The 20,943-nt window shown below is 48.8% G+C and overlaps 1 protein-coding gene across 7 annotated transcripts in view; it reads left to right on the top strand.

Moving 5' to 3' along the window:
- The window catches only part of SCAPER (S-phase cyclin A associated protein in the ER), a 433,964-nt gene that overhangs the window by 401,007 nt on the left and 12,014 nt on the right, over positions 1-20,943 (top strand). For all 7 annotated transcript variants that reach the window (XM_055319784.1, XM_055319782.1, XM_055319779.1 and 4 more), the window contains one exon: positions 1,014-1,163. In XM_055319784.1, the coding sequence (XP_055175759.1) occupies positions 1,014-1,163 (150 nt within the window). The remainder of the gene's footprint in view (positions 1-1,013; positions 1,164-20,943) is intronic.

The following is a 20,943-nucleotide window of genomic DNA, read 5'->3' as shown; positions in this document are numbered from 1 at the left end:
CAGGGGTCTCAGGAGATGAATCAGTGCCCTGACTGCCTTGGCAATTAATTCTGGCTAAACAGGAAATATGGTTTCCTTGAAAAACTGGTTTAATTTTTATATTCGGCCTTAGGCGCCCCTCGCCCGCTCCTCCCGGGGAAGGCCGGACAGGGCCCGGGTCGCCGCTAGACTCGCTGACCACAGCGGCTGAGCCAGGAGGCGTCGCCCCTTGATTTAAAGGAATGAAGCTCGGAGGCCTCCCGGGGCTTGGAGAATGTTGGCCTGAGGAAGGGGCACGGCCCGGCCGCCCCACTCCAGGCCGCAGCCGTGGGGCCTGCTCAAGCCCCAGCCTCGGCCTTCCAGGGCTTCCCGGCACCCTGCGGGCCTCGCCTCCGCCCTCCGCCTCCCGCCGCTCTGCCCTTTGACATGCTCACTAAATAGAGGCTCGGGCTGCGCAGACGCCCCGGACCCCCTCCTGGGCCGCGGCCCGTCTGTAGGGGCGACCCCAGGAGCCGGGCGGCCGTCCTGGCTTGCCTCCGGGGGGACGCCGGCTGCAGCATTAGGGAGCGCTGGGCTCCAGGGCCGCTTGTTCCATTGCTTTCCTCTGCAAACATAAGTAAATAATTAGGATTGTATTTTTATCCGTGTGTTCAAGAAAACATTTTCTCCCTCAGGAGAAAAAAAAAGTATTAGAAGTTAGCTAAATGGTGGGTTCACAGGAGGATTGTAGTATTTTCAGTATTTTTCCAGATTTTCTACAGCGAGATTATTTGCACAATGAAAAGAACTTACTTGTTACACACAGAATGAATAACCCTGCTGTAGGTGGCAGTGTCGTGATCCACGTGGTGACGGTATTTCTCCGTGTCTCCTTTCGGGTTAAACGTTCTCTTTATTGTCATTTATTAGAGCGAGAAGCCCCAAAATGAACTGTCAAACTCCGCGCTCTAGAAACTTCCTATGCCTTTCCAGACCGTGCAGGAAGTGCGCCCCCCCCCCACCCCGGCAGTTCTAACGGCCCCTGTCTTCCTCAGTCTATCGTAGGGGCGGAGGGCCTGTCGCTTGCATTCCGACACATCGCCAGCTCTCTCCTAGGCCACTGCAGCCAGGCCTCCTGCGAAAGCCTCCTTCATGAGGTCATCGTCTGTGTGGGCTACTTCACCGTCAACCACCCGGACAACCAGGTAAGAGCCCCCCGCAGCTCCTGAGACGGCCCCTCCAGCACCGAGCCCGTGAGGTCCACGGTGAGGAAGGGCAGCCTAGGGCCCGTCTGTCCCCGGGAGGCCCTTTAGCCAGGCTCCGGCCATGCGTCTCTGACCCATTCTATCTAACGAGACCCCGCCAGCACCAGCTTAGCTCCAGGGCCTCCTCTTAGAGCTAAAAACAGGAAATATGTCAAGTAAAATAGTCCCTACACAGAAGCATCGTACCCTTACCACGTAGGTTCCGATGTGCCATCCCTGGCTTGGTTGTAAATGAGTAGACTACAACCTTCAGCTTGGGTCCCTTTGCCGACAGCATCAGACTCGGGTGCTTTGCGAAGCTGCTCTTGGTGCTTGGCTTCTGCCTCGGTGCCCCGGGGCTGTTGCTGTCCTCGGACGGGGCCCCAACTTGGGCTGCTCCCGCTGGAGTCACCCGAAGTAGTTTTGCTTTTTGCTTGTAACTGTTGGGAGTATGTGATTTCCAAGCAAGATTTCATTTGTAAATAGGGTTCTGCTGCTTTAAGAAGTTGGGAAGACGGTGTTACCAATTTTGTAAAATAATAATAATAATAATAATAAAGAGCACTTTATTTCTCTTGTATTTTTAAAAACAGAGTAATGGCATAACTAACATATCAAATAGTAGCTCCTGATGGCCTCATTTATATAAAGCCTTCTGCAACCTTCACTGTAGAGTATAGCTGAGAAAAAGGCCTTGGACAACCCGTAAGCCTCACCCCAAGCTTAAAAAGTATGATTTTAGGCAAATCTCTAAGAAGTGTGCGTAGTAGGTCTACTCGCCTACAGCAAACTAGACCAGGGCAGGAGAAGGACAGGAGCTGGTTCTGGTGACAGAGCCAAGCACAAGGTGAGAAGCTGCTCACTAAAAGCTGAAACCATCCACCTAATAAGGACAAAAAGGAAAGAAAATATAAGTCAGGGTCCAAACCTCAGAAACTGCAGTCATCTGGGTTTGAAGAACACTAAACGCTGTATTTTATTTCCAAGAAGAGTCTTGATGTCCTCAGTGCTGACCCCGAATGAGCAGAGAGGCAAAATGTATGTTCTCTGCATCCCCTTTTAAGGAGTCTGAAGAATACGCAGTCTATTCTAGAAAGATTTCTCTGATTAAAACAGAGAAAATGTGTACCCTTACCGGAACAAGTGTCGTACATGGAAAGGTTCCCCATTTTCAGACACGGTTGCCAGGAGGCGGATCTTTTCCACCCCGGCTTCAGGAGCATGTTGGCAGGGCTGTCCCCTCGGTGGCACCCACAGGTGCTGGGGCTTGGTCCTTCCCATGGACCAGGCCCTGCAGGCTCACGAAGGAAGGAAAGCTGCAGGGAATCTCCCGTGCGATTTTCTTTCCTTCATGTGTATCCATTCAACTTACCAAATTGCATTTTATTTCCCTTTAGAAGTTTGTTTTTATTTTTCTCATTACAAAAGTGTTCCTTACTCATCATGAAAAGGATAGGCAAGCATAGCAAAGAAGGCGGAATCACAGTTATTCCTGATCTCACCATCTGAGATAGCCACTGTTACCTTTTTTTTCAAGTTCCCTTGCAGCCCCGTTTCTTTTTTTTATTTTTTTTATTTATTTATTTTTTTAATTTATGATAGTCACACACACAGAGAGAGAGAGAGAGAGAGAGAGGCAGAGACACAGGCAGAGGGAGAAGCAGGCTCCATGCACCGGGAGCCCGACGTGGGACTCGATCCCGGATCTCCAGGATCGTGCCCTGGGCCAAAGGCTGGCGCTAAACCGCTGTGCCACCCAGGGATCCCTTGCAGCCCCGTTTCTAAGAATATTTTTTCCATTTTTATTGAGACATAATTGGCATATAACACTGTGTTAGCTTTAGTGTGCAAACTGATCATTTTATATACGCTTGTTGTACAAAATCATTACCAGAGTAAGTTAATATCCATCACTTCACATAGCTACAGATTTTTTTTCTTGTGGTAAGATCTTTAAAGATTTACTATCTTAGGGCCACCCGGGTGGCTCAGCGGTTCAGCGCCATCTTCAGCCCAGGGTGTGATGAAATCTATAGGAAATCTATAGGAAAAAATAAAAGATCTACTATTTTAGCAACTCTCAGACGTATGATACAGCACTAGCATCATGTTCTACGTCACATCCCCCAAATTTATTTATCTTATAACTAGAAGTTTGTACCTTATGATCACCTTCACCCATTTCAAACACCTCCAGCCCTCCATAAATGTTTTACAAAGCTAAGATCATACTGTGCATACACTTCTGTCCTACTTTATACACTTAACCTTACAGGTCTTCCTCTGCTTACACTGGGGTTATGTCCCAATAAACCCATCATAAGTTGAAAATATCTTAAGGGGAAAGGAGAGAAAATGACTGAAAATATCAGTGAGGGAGACAAACCATGAGAGACTCCCAACTCTGGGAAACGAACAAGGGGTGGTGGAAGGGGAGGTGGGCAGGGGGACGGGGTGACTGGGTGCCGGGCACTGAGAGGGCACTGGGCGGGATGAGCACTGGGTGTTATGCTATATGTTGGCAAATTGAACTCCCAATAAAAAATTTTTTTAATATATCTTAAGTGGAAAGCACAATTGATATACCTCACCTACCTTTAGCACAGCCTGTAGCTGCGTAAAGTCATCTAACACAAGGCCTATTTTATAGTAAAGTGTTGACTATTTCATGTGATTCATTGAATACCATAGCGAAAGGGAAAAACTGAATAGTTTCGGGTACAGCATGGTTAACTGTATGAGTGCTTTGCTGCGTGATCCCGTGGCTGACTGGAAGCTGATGGGGAGTGTGGGGTGCGGGGGTGCAGGGGTGGCGCTGGCTGGGAGCCAGGAGGTATCACATCGCTAACCTGGGGACAGATCGGAATTCAAAGCACGGTTTCTACTAAATGGGTATTGCTCCCAGACACTTGAACCGCCGTACGTCAGGCGTCATCTGTCATCCGTATATCAAAATCCTTCCCTGTGAAGATCTTTTTATTGAGGCATAGCTGACATGCGCTGTTATGAATATCACTTTTATGGGCTGCGTGGCTTTATCCTGTGTAACCAGCCCATGGTTTACCGAACAATTTCCTGTTTTATACTTCAGTTGTTCATCATGTATCATGATGCTATCCAGTGCCTGTGAAGAGGTAATTTATGGCTGTGATAGTATTTTGCCGTTATGGTTCCTCGGCAAGATTCAGCTCATTCAGCACATCCACATCCGGGGATGCTTGGAGACCTTTTGCTTAAGCCAGTTCCTTTGCGATGAATTTCCTGCACTGAGTTGTGTGGGAGTTCAGAGGGTTTGTCTCCGAAGCCAGATCCCAGACCAATCCCCCCTGGTGGATCAAGCCAGAGTGTCTGTGGGCTCACCAGCATGAATGGGAAATGAGGTGAGGGAACTGGCATTGGGACGGCGTGGCAGAACCGACTGGGACCGGGTGACAGCAGCGATGGGCGCGCGGGGACAGGAGAGGAGAGGCACGTGGAGATGGTTGTTGGGAGCTGAGCCCACTGTGAGGAAGAAATTAGGAAAGGGAAGAAAGCCACGTCCTCCGATTTGACACCTTGCCTCCCAGAAGGAGCGGAGACCGAACTGGGCGTCCACTTCTGGCTTGAGTTTTTATTGCAGTCAATAGAAACTTCAGCCCGAGGCAACTGATGAAGTCCGACAATCTATGAGAAGAAAAACTATGATAAGAAGTAGAAGAGAAGGGATCCCTGGGTGGCGCAGCGGTTTGGCGCCTGCCTTTGGCCCAGGGCGCGATCCTGGAGACCCAGGATCGAATCCCACGTCGGGCTCCCGGTGCATGGAGCCTGCTTCTCCCTCTGCCTGTATCTCTGCGCCTCTCTCTCTCTCTCTCTGTGACTATCATAAGTAAATAAAAATTAAAAAAAAAAAAAAAAGAAGTAGAAGAGAAATCAAAAATTGATAGAAATTATAGTAACCGTCAAACACAGAGACACGGCGCCTAATGGAGATGCTGTTTGTAAGCATGACCCCTGATGTTGCTAGAACTCTTGGGTCAACTCAGTGTATTTTTCATTTCATCCCATGTTCTTGAGAAAATCACATGTGCCACAGACCCCACCTACCAGTGATCCCTGATATGTATCTTGGGCAGGGGTTGGGGTCTAGAAAATGACGCCCTTTTACCAAGACGGTGCGTGGAGAAGCTGCTGTTCCGCAACTCTGAAGGCCTCCGGGACATGTCTATGAGCCTTATTCGGGAAACTTGTAAAGATCCTGGGAAGGTATGAATGAGTGTGTTTTATGAGCACAAAATCGACTACAATCTAGCAAATAGAAGGCCTGGGTTCTAACCCCACCTTTGCCACAAGCTGCATAGTCTTCCCCGCCCCCTGCACGAGGGAGGGAGGGAGCCCGGTGCGGGGAGGCGAAGGGGAAAGAATCCTAAGGAGGCTCCATGCCCAGCACAGAGCCCGGCGCGGGGCTCAATCTCACGACCCTGCCATCCTGACCTGAACCAAAATCAAGAATCAGACGCTTAACCCACTGACCCACCCAGGCATCCCAAGCTGTGTGACCTTAAATAAATCATTTTCCCCCTTGAGGCTTGAGCATTTTTGACTCTACAAAGAGGCATGTTGGTTCTGGAAATGGTGGTGATGGTTGCCCGGTATTATGCATGTACTTAGTGCCACTGAACTGTAGGCTTAAAACTGCTTAAAATCGTTAGCTTTGTGTTACATATATTTTACCACAATAAAAAAATGTTTTGTTTTGTTTTGTTTTAAAAAAGAGGTGAATTCTTCTAGATGATCCCCCTCACGGGTTCCATGAGTCCGTGATGTTTTAAAAGCTGAGATTAGAACCACAGACGGACCAGCATTCTGATCTCATGGGGACTCCAAGCCATTTTGTGGTAGTTCAGACACTCCTTGCCTCCTCGAGTCCCAGCACCAGGTGGCTTCCTGGCCGCCCGCTGCTCCATCACAGCTCGTCCCTAAAGGCAGAGCAAACCCTGAGCCCCCACTTACTAGAGGAGCTCCTGGTAAGCAGACTCACAGGTGAGACGTCAGGGCCTTGCCCTGTGGAGCCAAGTCCAGCCGCCTTGTGTCCCCTGCAGCAAGGGGACGAGCCCACAGCTGGGGGAGCAGCCCCAAGCTCCCCCGCGGCAACCGCCCATATCCCAGCAGAGTGGGGGACTTTTCTGTACAGAGCTGACTGCTTATTGCAGTCTAACTACTTGTTTTATTAAATTCCCCCTCTAATCCCCCCAAAGCCAGTGATTAGTCGAGTGTTTGCTGCAGGCATGTGCTGGATGCGGCGTTAAGCTCTGGCCCAGCTCTGGTCACAGGCTCGCGGAGTCTTGGGGGGGGTCGGGGGAGGCAGGGGGGGGCCACGCCGTCTAGTCCAGGGCCTTGTGCTACTGCGGACCAAGCGCGGCTCAGAGGAAGGAGGGGAAGCGCAGGCAAGAGAGGGCTCCCCCAGCCCCCCAGCCTCAGTCCAGCTCATGCCCTTCCACCTCTCTCCTGCTCTCACGAAGGTGAACGCATCTGACCTGATGGCACGTTCTCTAAATCAGAGGAGAAATTATGCTCAATTCAATCTAATGCTTCTGTGTCATTAGTCAGAAGTCCTGTTAATTTGCAGGCCCTGTTTGTCCGCAGCAGATCCTTTATTTCCTCCTGGGGAAACAGCTTGTGTCTGAAAAGACAAGAGATTTTGAACTCCTGCTGTAGCTGGAGGCTGTTTTATTAGGTAGCTGCTCTGCATAAAGGATTGGCACTTTTTATTTGCCACCATTTAGTCTATTAACTGGAAGGACTGAGCCCCCCTGACACCAAAGATGATTCAAAAGAGAAACCTGGATAATAAATGCAATCCCCCCCATCTTGATGGAACCAATCCTCTGTTTCCTATCGGGCTGCAGTTTCTAATTAAAACGTTGTTTTAATCAAAAACTTCCTTGTATTTTATGGCAATTCCATGACTCTTTCTAAATCCCTTCCCATTTAATTATTATAATGAACATAATTAGTATGTGCTGTCAGCCCTTAACTTTATTTACATTTTATATTGAATAATTAAATGGGGTCTGATAATTAAATTAACTCGAATGACAGATTATCTGCCTGCCTGCCTGCCTATTACCGTATTCGGAATAAGCACCTAGGCATATTCATTTTAGTTAGTGACTTTTCCACTTGGAGAGCCCCCATAGATCCCAGCCCTCAGCCGGAGTGTCTTGCGGCAGGTGAAGGGAAGGCTCCGTGTGGCCCACCCTCCCCACCCAGCTTCCCCGCAGACAAGCCCTGCACTGTCCCAGAGGCTCAAACCTTCTGGGGGACCGAACAGGCGACTGAGCTGGACAGCAAAGCGTCTGGAAACTAGAGTCGGCTTCATCGGGTGGCATGCGTTGCCCAGGTCTTTTGTAATTTGATGAGTTAGTAAGAAAACCTAAATGTTAATTGACCAAACACGTCTGAAATGTACCCACTGTACCCACCTGGGACGTTTCCCTGCGAACAAAACCCGGGTGCTTCCCCAGGTATGCACCCCCCGCAGGTGAGGGGGCAGAGTGCCGCTCCGTGAGTGGCAGCTCTCCAGAGCGCCTTTCAGCCTTTAGGACTTCCAGAGGGGCCTAACTCCCGCTCAGACATTCTTGACTCCAGTCTTTGTTTTTCTCAGAGGCAGAAGGTCCGAGGTCACACCCACTTGGTAAACTCCCCGCCTGTGAATGGAGTCGCTGCCCCAAACGCCAGCCCCGAGGCCTTCCTATCCCCGTGTTGGCAGCTCGTCCATAACTGTCACACAAGCATCCAACCTGCTGTATCGTCTTTCTTCGTGTGACAGATACAGTTCCTTTCATAAAATGAAGAGGTATCATGTTAACCATTTCAACAATATACCATTTTGGAGTTACTCTCTTTATACTATGGAACCAAATAAAAATATGGGATTTTCCCCCAAAAGAGAACAATGACTTTCCTAATTAAGCAGAACTTCTGCCTACCTACACATGTAACACTTCTAGTGAGTGGCCTGGCTAGTGCTAGAATGGAGACATTTGCCAGTTAGCCGTTTGGGCTGATTATATTAAAAGTCACCAATTTCTTGAAGATTTTGTCCTTTTTCCAGTGCATGGTCTTTCCTGCTTTGTCGATGATTAGTTGACCATAGAGTTGAGGGCCCACTTCTGGGTTCTCTATGCTGTTCCATTGATCCATGTGTCTGTTTTGTGCCAGGACCACACTGTCTTGATGAACACAGCTTTGTAGTACAACCTGAAATCCAGCATTGTGATGCCCCCAGCTCTGGTTTTCTTTTTCAATATTCCCCTGGCTATTCGGAGCCTTTTCTGATTCCACACACATTTTAGGATTGTTTGTTCCAGCTCTGTGGAAAATGTTGATGGTATTTTAATAGGGATTGCATTGAACGTGTACATTGCCCTGGGGAGCATGGACATTGTCACAATATTAACTCTTCCAATCCATGAGCATGGGATATTTTTCCATCTCTTTGTGTCTTCCTCAATTTCTTTCAGAAGTGTTCTGTAGTTTTTAGGGTAGAGACCCTTTACCTCTTTGGTTACGTTTATTCTTAGGTATCCTATGCTTTTGGGTGCAATTGTAAATGGGATCGATTCCTTAATCTCTCTTTCTTCAGTCTCATTGTTAGTGTATAGAAATGCCACTGATTTCTGGGCATTGATTTTGTATCCTGCCATGTTGCTGAAATCCTATATGAGTTCTAGCACTTTTCAAGTAGACCCTTTTGGGGTTTCCATATAAAGTATCCTGTCATCTGCGAAGAGGGAGAGTTTGACTTCTGAAGGGATACTTACCATTTGCATCAACGTGGATGGAACTGGAGAGTATTATGCTAAGTGAAATGACTCAATCAGAGAAAGACAGTTATCGTGTGGTTTCACTCATGTGGAATATAGGAAACAGGACAGAGGATCATAGGGAAGGGAGGGAAAACTGAATGGGAAGTCAGCAGAGAGGGAGAAAAACCATGAGAGACTCTTAACTATAGTAAACAAACTGCAGGTTGCTGGAGGGAAGGTGGGAGAGGATGGGGACTGGGTGATGGGCATTAAGGAGGGCGTATGATGTGATGAGCCCTGGGTGTTATACTAATGATGTATATGTTGGCTAATTGAATTTACATTTTTTTAAAAGATTTTACTTATTTATTCATGAGAGAGGCAGAGGGAGAAGTAGGCTCCATGCAGGGAGCCCGATGCGGGCCTCGATCCCAGGGCCCCAGGGGTTCACGACCTGAGCTGCTGTGAGCTCATGAGGACCTCCTGGTTGCCTTCCCAGGGGATCAGCTGAGCAGATGGCGGTGGCCACAAGGGACTTGCACTGAGCCCTCGGGTAGACACTTTGACCACTCGGCACTGCCCCTGGCCGCGGATGCTTGTGCTGTTTGAGAAAGGAGCATTCTTCCCCCTGGTGTGGGATTGCTTCCTGGTACGTAACACTTGGGATTGCTACGGATCCTCTGCTTGTGGTCGATGCCACAGTGGTTAGGATGGTACCAGAATTGATTCTCGTCATGAATCAACCTGCAGTTGAGGTTTTGAACTCCATCTCCAGTGCTTCTAGAAGTCAGACGTCAGAGAGCTTAAGAGCATATGTTCTGAAATCAGCTGGCTTGGAAATCTCTAATCTGCTCTATGCTACACGATAACTGGGCAAGTTGCTGACTGCTGAGCCTCGGTTTTCTCGTCTGTAAAATAGAGGGGTCACCGCTACTTCCCCGCTTGTTGCGAGAACTAGGAGAGACCGTATTGGGCCTGACCCTCAGTAGATGCTCCTGAAAGGCAGCTGTTGCCGTTCCTGCCTGTCCCCATAACGTCTTCACGGCACTAAATAATACTCCTGATTCAGCAGTGGGCTAAATTGATAATTCTGACAGAGTGATCTGAAAAAAAAACAGGATCCTACAGATAAACTAACCTTCCTTTAACACTTGTCTATTTCCCATTTTTGAGGAACTCAGACCCAGAACGTTCCAGTAAAATATCTGTCATGAAATGTAACATTAAAACTGTGAGGTTGAAAGCTAGCCATAGCTTCATCTCAGCTGGACTATAAAAAGTTGGGAACCCAGTAGGCCCCTTCACCATGGCCACAAGACCAAGAGCGTGAGTAGGGTCATTGTGAGGGCTCATTTAATTAAACTGCAAGGTGACATGAAGTTAATCATTCCCTTCTGAGTCCCATCCAAGACCAGACGAGCTGTGGAAGACACATAAAGGAAGCCAAAAAATAAACCGTCAGCACCCTCTCCCCAAGGCATCCGGCCGGCCCTCCAAGCAAGGATGAATACTGTCCGAGCAGCTGTGCACAGACCTCACGCATCCCTTGCTCAGGTGAAAATCTTCTATTGGGAAATCAAATGCGCGCAAGAAAATAAGGCCAGAAGGAATGTTTTGTCACAGTTTAACTCCTGACCAGTGGTAGATCTAATTTTTCTGGGCCTGCCTTGCTCTTCAGTCCCTGAGGGACCTTGTTCATAAATGACCAAGATCGATCATAAAGGATTAAAATATAGTCACGAAGAAAACACCTCTCCTGAGATAGGAAACTTTTTTTTTAAATTGGTGTTCAATTTGCCAACATATAACACCAGTGCTCATCCCGTCAAATGCCCCCCTCAGTGCCCGTCACCCAGTCACCTCCCCCGCCCACCTCCCCTTCCACTACCCCTTGGTCGTTTCCCAGAGTCAGGAGTCTCCCATGGTTTGTCTCCCTCTCTGATCTTTCCCACTCATTGTCCCTCCTTTCCCCTATAATCCCTTTCACTATTTCTTATATTCCCCGTATGAGTGAAACCGTATAATGTTTGTCCTTCTCCAACTGACTTACTTCACTCAGCATAAACCCCTCCAGTTGCATCCACATTGAATCAAACGGTGGGTATTCATTCTTTCTAACGGCTGAGGAATATTCCATGTATCCATAGACCACAGCTTCTCTATCCATCGCCTTTCGATGGGCACCAAGGCTCCTTCCACAGTGTGGCTATTGTGGACATTGCTGCTCTAAACATCGGGGTGCAGGTGTCCCGGAGTTTCACTGCATCTGTACCTTTGGGGTAAATCCCCAGCAGTGCAATTGCTGGGTCGTAGGGCAGGTCTATTTTTAACTTCTTGAGGAACCTCCACACAGTTTCCCAGAGTGGCTGCACCAGGTCACATTCCCACCAACTGTGTAGGAGGGTTCCCCTTGCTCCACATCCTCTCCAATATTTGTGGTTTCCTGCCTTGTTAATTTTCCCCATTCTCACTGGGGTAAGGTGGGATCTCATTGTAGTTTTGATTTGTATTTCCCTGATGGCAAGTGATGCAGAGCATTTTCTCATGTGCATGTTGGCCATGTCTAGGTCTTCTTTGGAGAAATGTCTGTCCCTGTCTTCTGCCCATTTTATGATTGGATTGTTTGTTTCTTTGCTGTGGAGTTGAATAAGTTCTTTATAGATCTTGGATACTAGCCCTTTATCTGATACGTCATTTGCAAATATCTCCTCCCATTCTGTAGGTTGACGTTTAGTTTTGTTGACTATTTCCTTTGCTGTGGAGAAGCTTTTTATCCTGATTAAGTTCCAATAATTCCTTTCTGCTTTTGTTTCTCTTGCCTTCCTAGATGGATCTTGCAAGAAGTTGCTGTGGCCAAATTCAAAAAGGGTGCTGCCTGTGTTCTCCTCTAGGATTTTGATGGATTCTGGTCTCACATTTAGATCTTTCATCCGTTTTGAGTTTATCTTTGTGTCTGGTGCAAGAGAGTGGTCTAGTTTCATTCTTCTGCATGTGGATGTCCAATTTGCTCAGCACCATTAATTGAAGAGACTGTCCTTTTCTCCAGTGGATCGTCTTTCCTGCTTTGTCGAATATTAGTTGACCATAGAGTTGAGGGCCCATCTTTGGATTCTCTATTCTGTTCCATTGATCTACGTGTTTGTTTTGTGCCAGGACCACACTGTCTTGACGATCAGAGCTGAGAAATACAGCTTGAAATCTGGCATTGTGATGCCCCCAGCTCTGGTTTTCTTTTTCAATATTCCCCTGGCTATTCGGGTCTTTTCTGATTCCACACAAATCTTAAGATCATTTGTTCCAACTCTCTGAAGAAAGTCCACGGTATTTTGATAGGGATTGCATTGAACGTGTACATTGCCCGGGGGAGCAGTGCCATTGTCACAATATTTATTTTTCCAATCCATGAGCACGGAGTGTTTTTCCATCTCTTTGTGTCTTCCTCAAATTCTTTCAGAAGTGTTCTGTAGTTTTTAGGATACAGATCCTTTACTGTTTGGTTAGGTTTATTCCTAGGTATCTTATGCTTTTGGGTGCAATTGTAAATGGGATTGACTCCTTAATCTCTCTTTCTTCAGTCTCATTGTTAGCATATAGAAATGCCACTGATTTCTGGGCATTGATTTTGTATCCTGCTACACTACCGAATTGCTGTATGAGTTCTAGCAATCTTGGGGTGGAGGCATTTGGGTTTTCTATGTTCAGTATCATGTCATCTGCAAAGAGGGAGAGTTTGACTTCTTTGCCAAGGTCAATGCCTTTTATTTCTGTTTGTTGCCTGATTGCCGAGGCTCGGACTTCCAGTACTATGTTGAATAGCAGTGGTGAGAGTGGACATCACTGTCGTGTTCCTGATCTTAGGGGAAGGGCTCCCAGTGCTTCCCCATTGAGAATGATATTTGCTGTGGGCTTTTCGTAGATGGCTTTTAAGATGCTGAGGAATGTTCCCTCTATCCCTACACTCTGAAGAGTTTTGATCAGGAATGGATGCTGTGTTTTGTCAAATGCTTTCTCTGCATCTATTGAGAGGATCATATGGTTCTTGTTTTTTCTCTTGCTGATATGATCAATCACATTGATTGTTTTACGAGTGTTGAACCAGCCTTGCATCCGGGGGATAAATCCCACTTGATCATGGTGAATAATCCTCTTAAGGTCCTATTGGATCCTATTGGTAAGTATCTTGTTGAGAATTTTTGCATGTGTGTTCATCAGGGATATTGGTCTATAATTAATTCTCCTTTTTGGTGGGGTCTTTGTCTGGTTTTGGGATCAAGGTAATGCTGGCCTCATAAAACGAGTTTGGAAGTATTCCATCCCTTTCCATCTTTTGAAACAGCTTTAGTAGAATAGGTATTGTTTCTTCTTTAAATTTTTTTAAAAGATTTTACTTATTCATTCATGACAGACTCACAGAGAGAGAGAGAGAGGCAGAGACACAGGCAGAGGGAGAAGCAGGCCCCATGCAGGGAGCCCGACGTGGGACTCAATCCCGGGTCTCCAGGATCATGCCCCGGGCCGAAGGCAGGCACCAAAACCACTGAGCCACCCAGGGATTCCCCTGTTTCTTCTTTCAACGTGTGATAGAATTCCCCTGGGAAGCCATCTGGTCCTGGACTTCTGTGTCTTTGGAGGTGTTTGATGACTGCTTCAATTTCCTCACTGGGTATTGGCCTGTTAATGTTTTCTATTTCTTCCTGTTCCAGTTTTGGTAATTTGTGGTTTTCCAGAAATACATTCATTTCTTCTAGATTGCCTAAAATGTTGGTGTATAGCTGCTCATGATATGTTTGTAAAATCGTTTGTATTTCCTTGGTATTGGTTGTGATCTCTCCTCTTTCATTTGTGATTTTATTAATTTGAGTCTTTTTTTCTTTTTAATAAGGCTGGTTAGGGTTTATCTATCTTATTCTTTCAAAGAACCAACTGGTTTTGTTGCTCTGTTCTACATTCTTCTGGTCTCTATTTCATTGAGTTCTGCTTGAATCTTTATTAACTCTCTTCTTCTGCTTGGTGTAGGTGGTGAGAGTGGACATCCCTGTCGTGTTCCTGGGATGTCCCACCCACAGCAAATATGATTCTCAATGGGGAAAAACTGAGAGACTTTCCCCGAAGATCAGGAACATGACAGGGATGTCCATGTGTTTGAGTTTCTGCCAAATTTCTTCATGTGATTGAGTTCTAGTTTCAAACCATTGTAGTCTGAAAATATGAAGGGGTCAATCCCAGTCTTTTGGCATCAGTTGAGACCTGATTTGTGACCCAGTATGTGGTCTATTCTGGAGAAAGTTCATGTGCACTTGAGAAGAATGTGTATTCAGTTGCGTTCAGATGGAAAGTTGCATATGTATCTGTGAGATCCATCTGGTCCAGTGTATCATTCAAGGCCCTTTTTTCTTTGGTGATGTTCTGATTAGAAAATCTCATTTGCAGAAAGTGCCATGTTGAAGTCTCTTACTATTAGTGTGTTATTATCTAAGTATGTCTTTACTTTGGTTAATTGATTGATATACTCGGCAGCTCCCACATTAGGGGCATAAATATTCATGATTGTTAGGTCTTCTTGTTGGATAGACCCTTTAAGTATGATAGAGTGTCCCTCTTCACCTCTTACTACAGTTTTTGGGATAAACTCTAATTTACCTGATATAAGGATGGCTACCCCTGCTTTCTTTTGAGGACCATTTGAATGGTAAATGGTCTCCACCCTTTCATTTTCAGGCTGGAGGTGTCCTTAAGTCTAAATGATTCTCTTGTAGACAGCAAATAGATGGGTCTTGCTTTTTTATCCAGTCTGAAACCCTGCATCTTTTGATGGGATCATTAAGCCCATTCACGTTCAGAGTTACTATTGAAAGATATGAATTTAGTGTCATCGTAATGCCTCTTCATCCCTGTTCTTGTGGATTGTTTCTTTGGACGTCCTCTTTCTTTTACAGAGTCCCCCTTAATATTTCTGGCAGAGCTGGTTTGGTGGTCACATATTCATTCAGTTTCTGCCCATCCTGGAAGCTCTTTATCTCTCCTTCTATTCTGAATGAGACCCTTGCTGGATAAAGTATTCTTGGCTGCAGGTTCTTCTCATTTAGGACCCTGAATAGATCCTGCCAGCCCTTTCTTGCCTGCCAGGTCTCTTTGGAGAGGTCTGCTGTTAATCTAATATTTCTCCCCATAAAAGTTAAGAATTTCTTGTCTCTCACTGCTTTAAGGATTTTCCCTTTATCTTTGGAATTTGCGAGTTTCACTATTAAATGTCGAGGTGTTGAATGGTTTCTATTGATTTGGGGGGGGGGTCCTCTTTATCTCCTGGATCTGAATGTCTGTTTCCATCCCCAAATTAGGGAAGTTCTCAGCTATGATTTGTTTAAATATACTTTGTGGTCCTCTCTCCCTCTCGGCCTCTTCTGGAACCCCAATTATACGTAAATTCTTCCTTCTCAGGTTGTCATTTATTTCCCTAAGCCTTTCCTCAGGGTCTCTTAATTGTTTTTCTCTTTTTTTCCTCAGCTTCCTTCCTGACCATCAACTTGTCTTCTGTGTCACTCACTCCCTCTTCCACCTCATTAACCCTAGCAGTTAGGACCTCCAGTTTGGATTGCATCTCATCTAATCTATTTTTAATTTTGGCCTGAGTAGTCTCAGTTCTGCAGTAACAAATCTCTAGAGTCCTTTATGCTTTTTTCCAGAGCCACCAGTAGTTTTATAATTGTGCATCTGAACTAGCTTTCTGACATCGAATTGAAATCCATATTCTGTAACTCTGTAGCAGAGAGTACTGTTTCCAGTTCTTTCTTTTGTGGTCAATTCCTCCTTCTAGTCATTTTGTCCAGTGCAGAGTGGCTGTATGAGCTGGCTGAGTCAAAAATATCAACCACAACCTGAGTAAACTACATCCTAGATGCTTCCAAAGAGGTCAGAGACCAGAAAATTAAAAAGGAGATCAGAACAAAATAAAACAAAGGACCACTAAAGTGAAAAACAAATTTTCAAACAAAGTAGTAAAAAATAAAAGGCCAAAAACTCCAAGGAAGAAGAACAAAGAAAAAAAGAAAAGAGAAAAAAGAAGAAAAAAATGGGAGGACTGTGGATGGTGGTGGTGACGAAGTTGTAGTGCAGGGAGACTGTAGTCTACCTGAGGGGTCCTTGAGTGTGATCCTCTTGGTTCTGAATGTATTAAGTTCTGTATGTTAGAAGATGCTCAGTCCCAAAGTTATATAAACCAGCAATACTTGTGGAAAGCCCCAACATTGACCACGAAAACATAAACGAGATAAAAGAGGGGGTCAGAATGGGAATGAAGAGGGTGTCCCACTTGGTCCTGGGTGCTGCTGGTCATGTTTTAGAAGGCATTAACTTCCTCCATTGCAGAACAAAAGGAGGCAGAGAAAACAAAAGCAAAACAAAGAACCATATCTTGTCTATCTCCCAAAATTAAATTGAGTATGTTGAAGGGAATCTAGAAGTGGAAAATGTATCTAGGACCTGTAATTGTAGCAATCTCAAAGTCAAAAAGGAAGAACCTTAAAAATGAAGAGGTGGTAAAATATTGTAGTTAAGGTGGGAAAACAAAAAATATTGGAAATTTTTAGTCGGATATAAAAAGGAGTTGTACTGGAAAAAGGGAAAAAAGTGGGGGGGGGACCCTCTAGTTCTATATACTGTAAATCCCTCGACTTCCCCTGGAGCTTTCCAGCACTGCTGGGTCCAGAACTTGCTCCTCCCTGTCCTTCCAGCTGCTCTCTGGGGGAGGGGCTGCTGTGCTGACTCTCAGGTGTGTGCACCTGGGGGAGCTGCCCCGCCCCTGCCGGGTGCGGGGCCAGTGGGAGCTGTTGACCCCGTGAGGCCCTTGTTCCCTCCCCCGGCACAGGGTGACACAGGAGGAACACCACTGGCCACGGCCAGCTCCGCAGCTCTGGAGTCAGCTCCCCCAGTAACCACCGCAGAACCCGTCCGCACTGGCCTGGGTGCTGGGGGTGGGGGGCGCTGACCTGCACAGCTCGGGGGACCCCGACGGCAGGTGCATCCCCGCCCCCCTGTGCCTCCCCATGGCAGGAGGGGCCGCACCCCCATCCTGTGCCCTCCACCCCCCACCCCGCTCCCCACAGCAGGAGGGTCCCCGCCATCCTGTGTCCCCCCTGCCTCCCCCTCCCCCACCAGGAGGGTCCCCGCCGTCCTGTGCCCCTCCCCCGCCCCCCCCCCACGCAGGTGCATCCCCGCCGTCCTGTGCCTGCCCCCCCACCCCAGCCGGGGACCGCAGGATCCTGGGCTGTGTACCCTGCGCCCTGGGCTCCCGGGGGGCGGCCCCGAGGGCAGCAGGTCGCAGCCCCCCCCAGCCCCCCAGCTTCTCCCCAGGCCCCCCACCCCCACCCTTTACCCCGGTGTGGTGCGCTCTGCCCCCCGCCCCTCCTCTGACAGTGACCCCGGGGACTGGAAGCCCCCACCCCTCCCAGCCCCCCCCATCCCCGCTGAGCAGAGGTGAAGTCCCCGCCTCCTGTCCCCACGCTCCCCGCCCCCCTCCTCCACTTGATTCTGTTTTCTTTTATTTTCTCCGCCTTCTTCCGAGTCAGGGGCGGATGCCCTTCCCCCTGGACTGTCTGGCCGGCCTCCCTTTACCCCTCGGGGCTCGCGGGTGTCCAGGATGCTGTGACCGGCGTCCAGGTGATGGGGGGCGGCGAGGACCCTGCTCCACCGGCTTGCCTCGCCCGGGATGGGAAATCGTCCCGACCTCCTCGGTCACAACAAGCCCGGCCCGGGGCACAGGTGCTGGGTGGCCGTGAGGATGGCTGGATCCTCGTGGGGCCGCGCGGCTGAGTGACCCTGGATGAGTCACTGCCCTTCTCTGGGCCTGAGTCCTGCAGGTAGAGTTAGGCCGGGCACTGCCAGGAGCCCTTCCCGCAGTGATGGAGGAGGAGTGTGTAAATCTGAGATGAAGTGTGAATTCACGGCCAGACCAACGTGAACAGATAAATTTAATCATTTCCACTCCCAACACAGCGCTCACAGGTACCCCCCCCGTACCCCCCCCCCCCCCGGTGTGGCCGCAGCCGGGTCTTTGCTGGTCCAGACATGCCTGGAGCCTTCACCCTTGCTGCTTGCTTCCTGGATACTTTTCCCTCAGACAGCAGCGTGGTTTGCAGAGGCTTCCAGAGTCTTTCCTAGACGTCCCGCTACCTGCCCCCCTGACCACAGGGTCTGGAACCGCAGAAGAGCCGCGTGGTTCCTGTCTCCCGTTCGCCCTGCATGGTTTTTCTCACGCACTCACCAGCTCCCTGCCCACGTCCCCCGCGTGTGCCGCCCGACGGAGGCCCCTGCGAGCACGTCCTTGTCCCCAGCGCCTGCTGCGTTACCCTGCACGTTGCTACTAAACTACCTGACAATCGTTTTTTTAATGAACAAGTGGCTGCAGCAACGATCCAGCTCTCCTCAGGCAAAACACTGCAGAGAAGGTTAAAAGGCCCCAGATTTTAAAAAATGCAACACTCCTCACCCTCCGGATTGGACCGAATAGCTAAAAATCTAATGAGCCATTTCTTTGGCCCCGTGTGTTGTCTTCTAATCTGTTCTAAAAGAGACTTCTTAGTTTCATTTTTGCTGGAATCAGTAGTTCTGAGATCCCAAGGGAACTACCGTGTTTAAAGATGCGGAAGGTCCCGTATTTGAGAAAACACCGGTGTGTGAGAGACAGCTTGGAGGGTGGATTTGGGGTCACATCCCAGCCCTCTTCTCCCTCGGGTGACACACGTGGGCAGCCTGTCCTCCGGGTCGCGAGCGCCCCAGCCCCTGGTCGTTGTGAAGTGTCATCCTTACTCCCCAGGCCTCAGATTTGACGCTCAGCTAGGACTGCGGGTGCCTGTGGGGTCTTTGCCCACCATGTTGGTGGCATTGTCATGGCAGATCTACTCTGACTTATGATTTGGTTTTAAAAAAAGGTTTTCGGGGCTTCTGGGTGGCTCAGCGGTTGAGCGTCTCCCTTTGGCTCAGATCGTGACCCCGGGTCCCGGGATCAAGTCCCACGTCAGGCTCCCTGCATGGAGCCTGCTTCTCCCTCTGCCTGTGTCTCTCTCTCTCTCTCTCTCTCTGTGTGACTATCATAAAAATATATATATTTTTTTTTAATTTTTTAAAAAGATTTTATTTATTCATGAGACACAGAGAGAGAGAGACAGAGACACAGGCAGAGGGAGAAGCAGGCTCCATGCACCGGGAGCCCGACGTGGGATTTGATCCCGGGTCTCCAGGATCGCGCCCTGGGCCAAAGGCAGGCGCCAAACTGCTGCGCCACCCAGGGATCCCCAAAATCAAAAAGATTTTAAAAGGTTTTTGACACACTTGATGGGATGAACACTGGGTGCTATTCTATATGTTGGCAAATTGAATTTAAATTTTATTTTATTTTTTTCCAAATGAATTTAAATTTCAAAAAAATAAAAAGGTTTTTGACAGGTACGTCGCACTCTGAGAAAGCACACTGCAGGAAAATCTACACTTAAAGACTCCCAAACCACCAAATCATTCATTCATTTTAACGACCTGTTTCCTAGGGGCGTCTTTAAATATGTCTCTTAAACCCCTTTGCGTGTAGTTCCTTGGGAGCACGCACCTTCAGCGGCCGTCGATGCTGATGGGACAGCCGTGGGGGCCTGTGGGCGGGCGTCTGCTGTGAGGCGCCCGCGGCGTGTGTTTGTAGCTTGGCGCGAGGAGCAAGCTCCGGTCCCAGCTATGCCACTCCCTAGCTCTGTGATGCTGGAGGAGCCACTTCCCTCCCTGGTGCCAGTTTCCTTGTCTATAAAGTAGGGAGACCGCCGGGAACACTCGAGGGCTTTGTTGTGCAAGTTCAACGAGATCACGCACTCCGTGGTGAGCACGTCCCCTGGGCCAGAACAGATGTGCACCGTGGTATTGCTGGAAGCATCACTGTCTGCCTCCAGGCTCCCTGCTCTTAGGTGGGAGGAGCCCTGGAGGTGCCCTCAGTGAGCCTTGTCACTTGGTGTCACCTTAGACGGGCCGTCGTTGCTGTCTGCGTGTCTCCCCACCCGCCCGGAAGCTGGAGGGAGCCCTGTGGCCCCGTCTCAGGGTCCTCTGTGACCCGAAAGCTGTAGCAGCACAGAGGACCCCCCCGTGGATGGCTGGGCCGCCCCCCGGTGCTCGGCTCTGGCCCCCTCCCGCAGGGCTCACCGCTTCAGCGGAGCTCCTGACAGGTGATGCGCACGCACTTGTCCGAGGACGTGAGCGAGAGTCGCCTCCTGGGGCTGGGGAAGCAGGAGGGAGGGAGGCCTCACCCCAAGCAGTTCTCCTTTGTACAGGCAGCTGCTAACTGGAAACACACTGGAGAGAACTCGGGGGTGCACGGGGATCCTTGGGAGGGGAGAGTGGGAAATGGCTCCCATGAATCAATGTGAGCACTTAATGGGCCTTAATTGGAACCTTATCCTACTGTGCTTGGAGCCGCGAGATGAAAGCAGAAGAAATCGGAGAGACCATTTATTTCACTTGAGAAAGCAGTAAACTGCAACTACAAAAAGATTGGACTGTCTTATTTTCATGATTAAATAAAATTGTCATGGGCCGGTGGTGGCGAGCGCGTCAGTGCAGGGAACGCGCCGAGCCCCCAGCTGCCGCCCGGTGGTGTGGCCGCAGCGCCCATCGGCCCCGCTCCGCGTGTCGGCTCCGCGGCCCTCGCACCCGCCCAGGCCGGGCCCGCTCTCGCAGCAGCCACCAGGGCCCACCGCGAGGGCTTGTGCTTCAAGGCCTATCTGGGGCCTCTCGTGCCACCTCCCGCCCCGCACACGTGTGTCCTTTGGTCTGTGAGCGACGCGGCCCTTGCAGTACCGTGTGTGTGTGTGTGTGTGTGTGTGTGTGTGTGTGTGTGTGTGTCGCTGTAGATTCTCTTTTCTTAAAGAAGCTGCTTTAGAAAATCAGAACAGCTACTAGCTGAGTCTCCATGGGCAGCATGTTTT

This window comes from Nyctereutes procyonoides, unplaced genomic scaffold, assembly GCF_905146905.1.
Source record: "Nyctereutes procyonoides isolate TBG_1078 unplaced genomic scaffold, NYPRO_anot_genome, whole genome shotgun sequence".
NCBI lineage: Eukaryota > Metazoa > Chordata > Mammalia > Carnivora > Canidae > Nyctereutes > Nyctereutes procyonoides.
The sequence above is the reverse complement of the archived record's forward strand: the minus strand, read 5'-3'. Positions and strand labels throughout refer to the sequence as shown.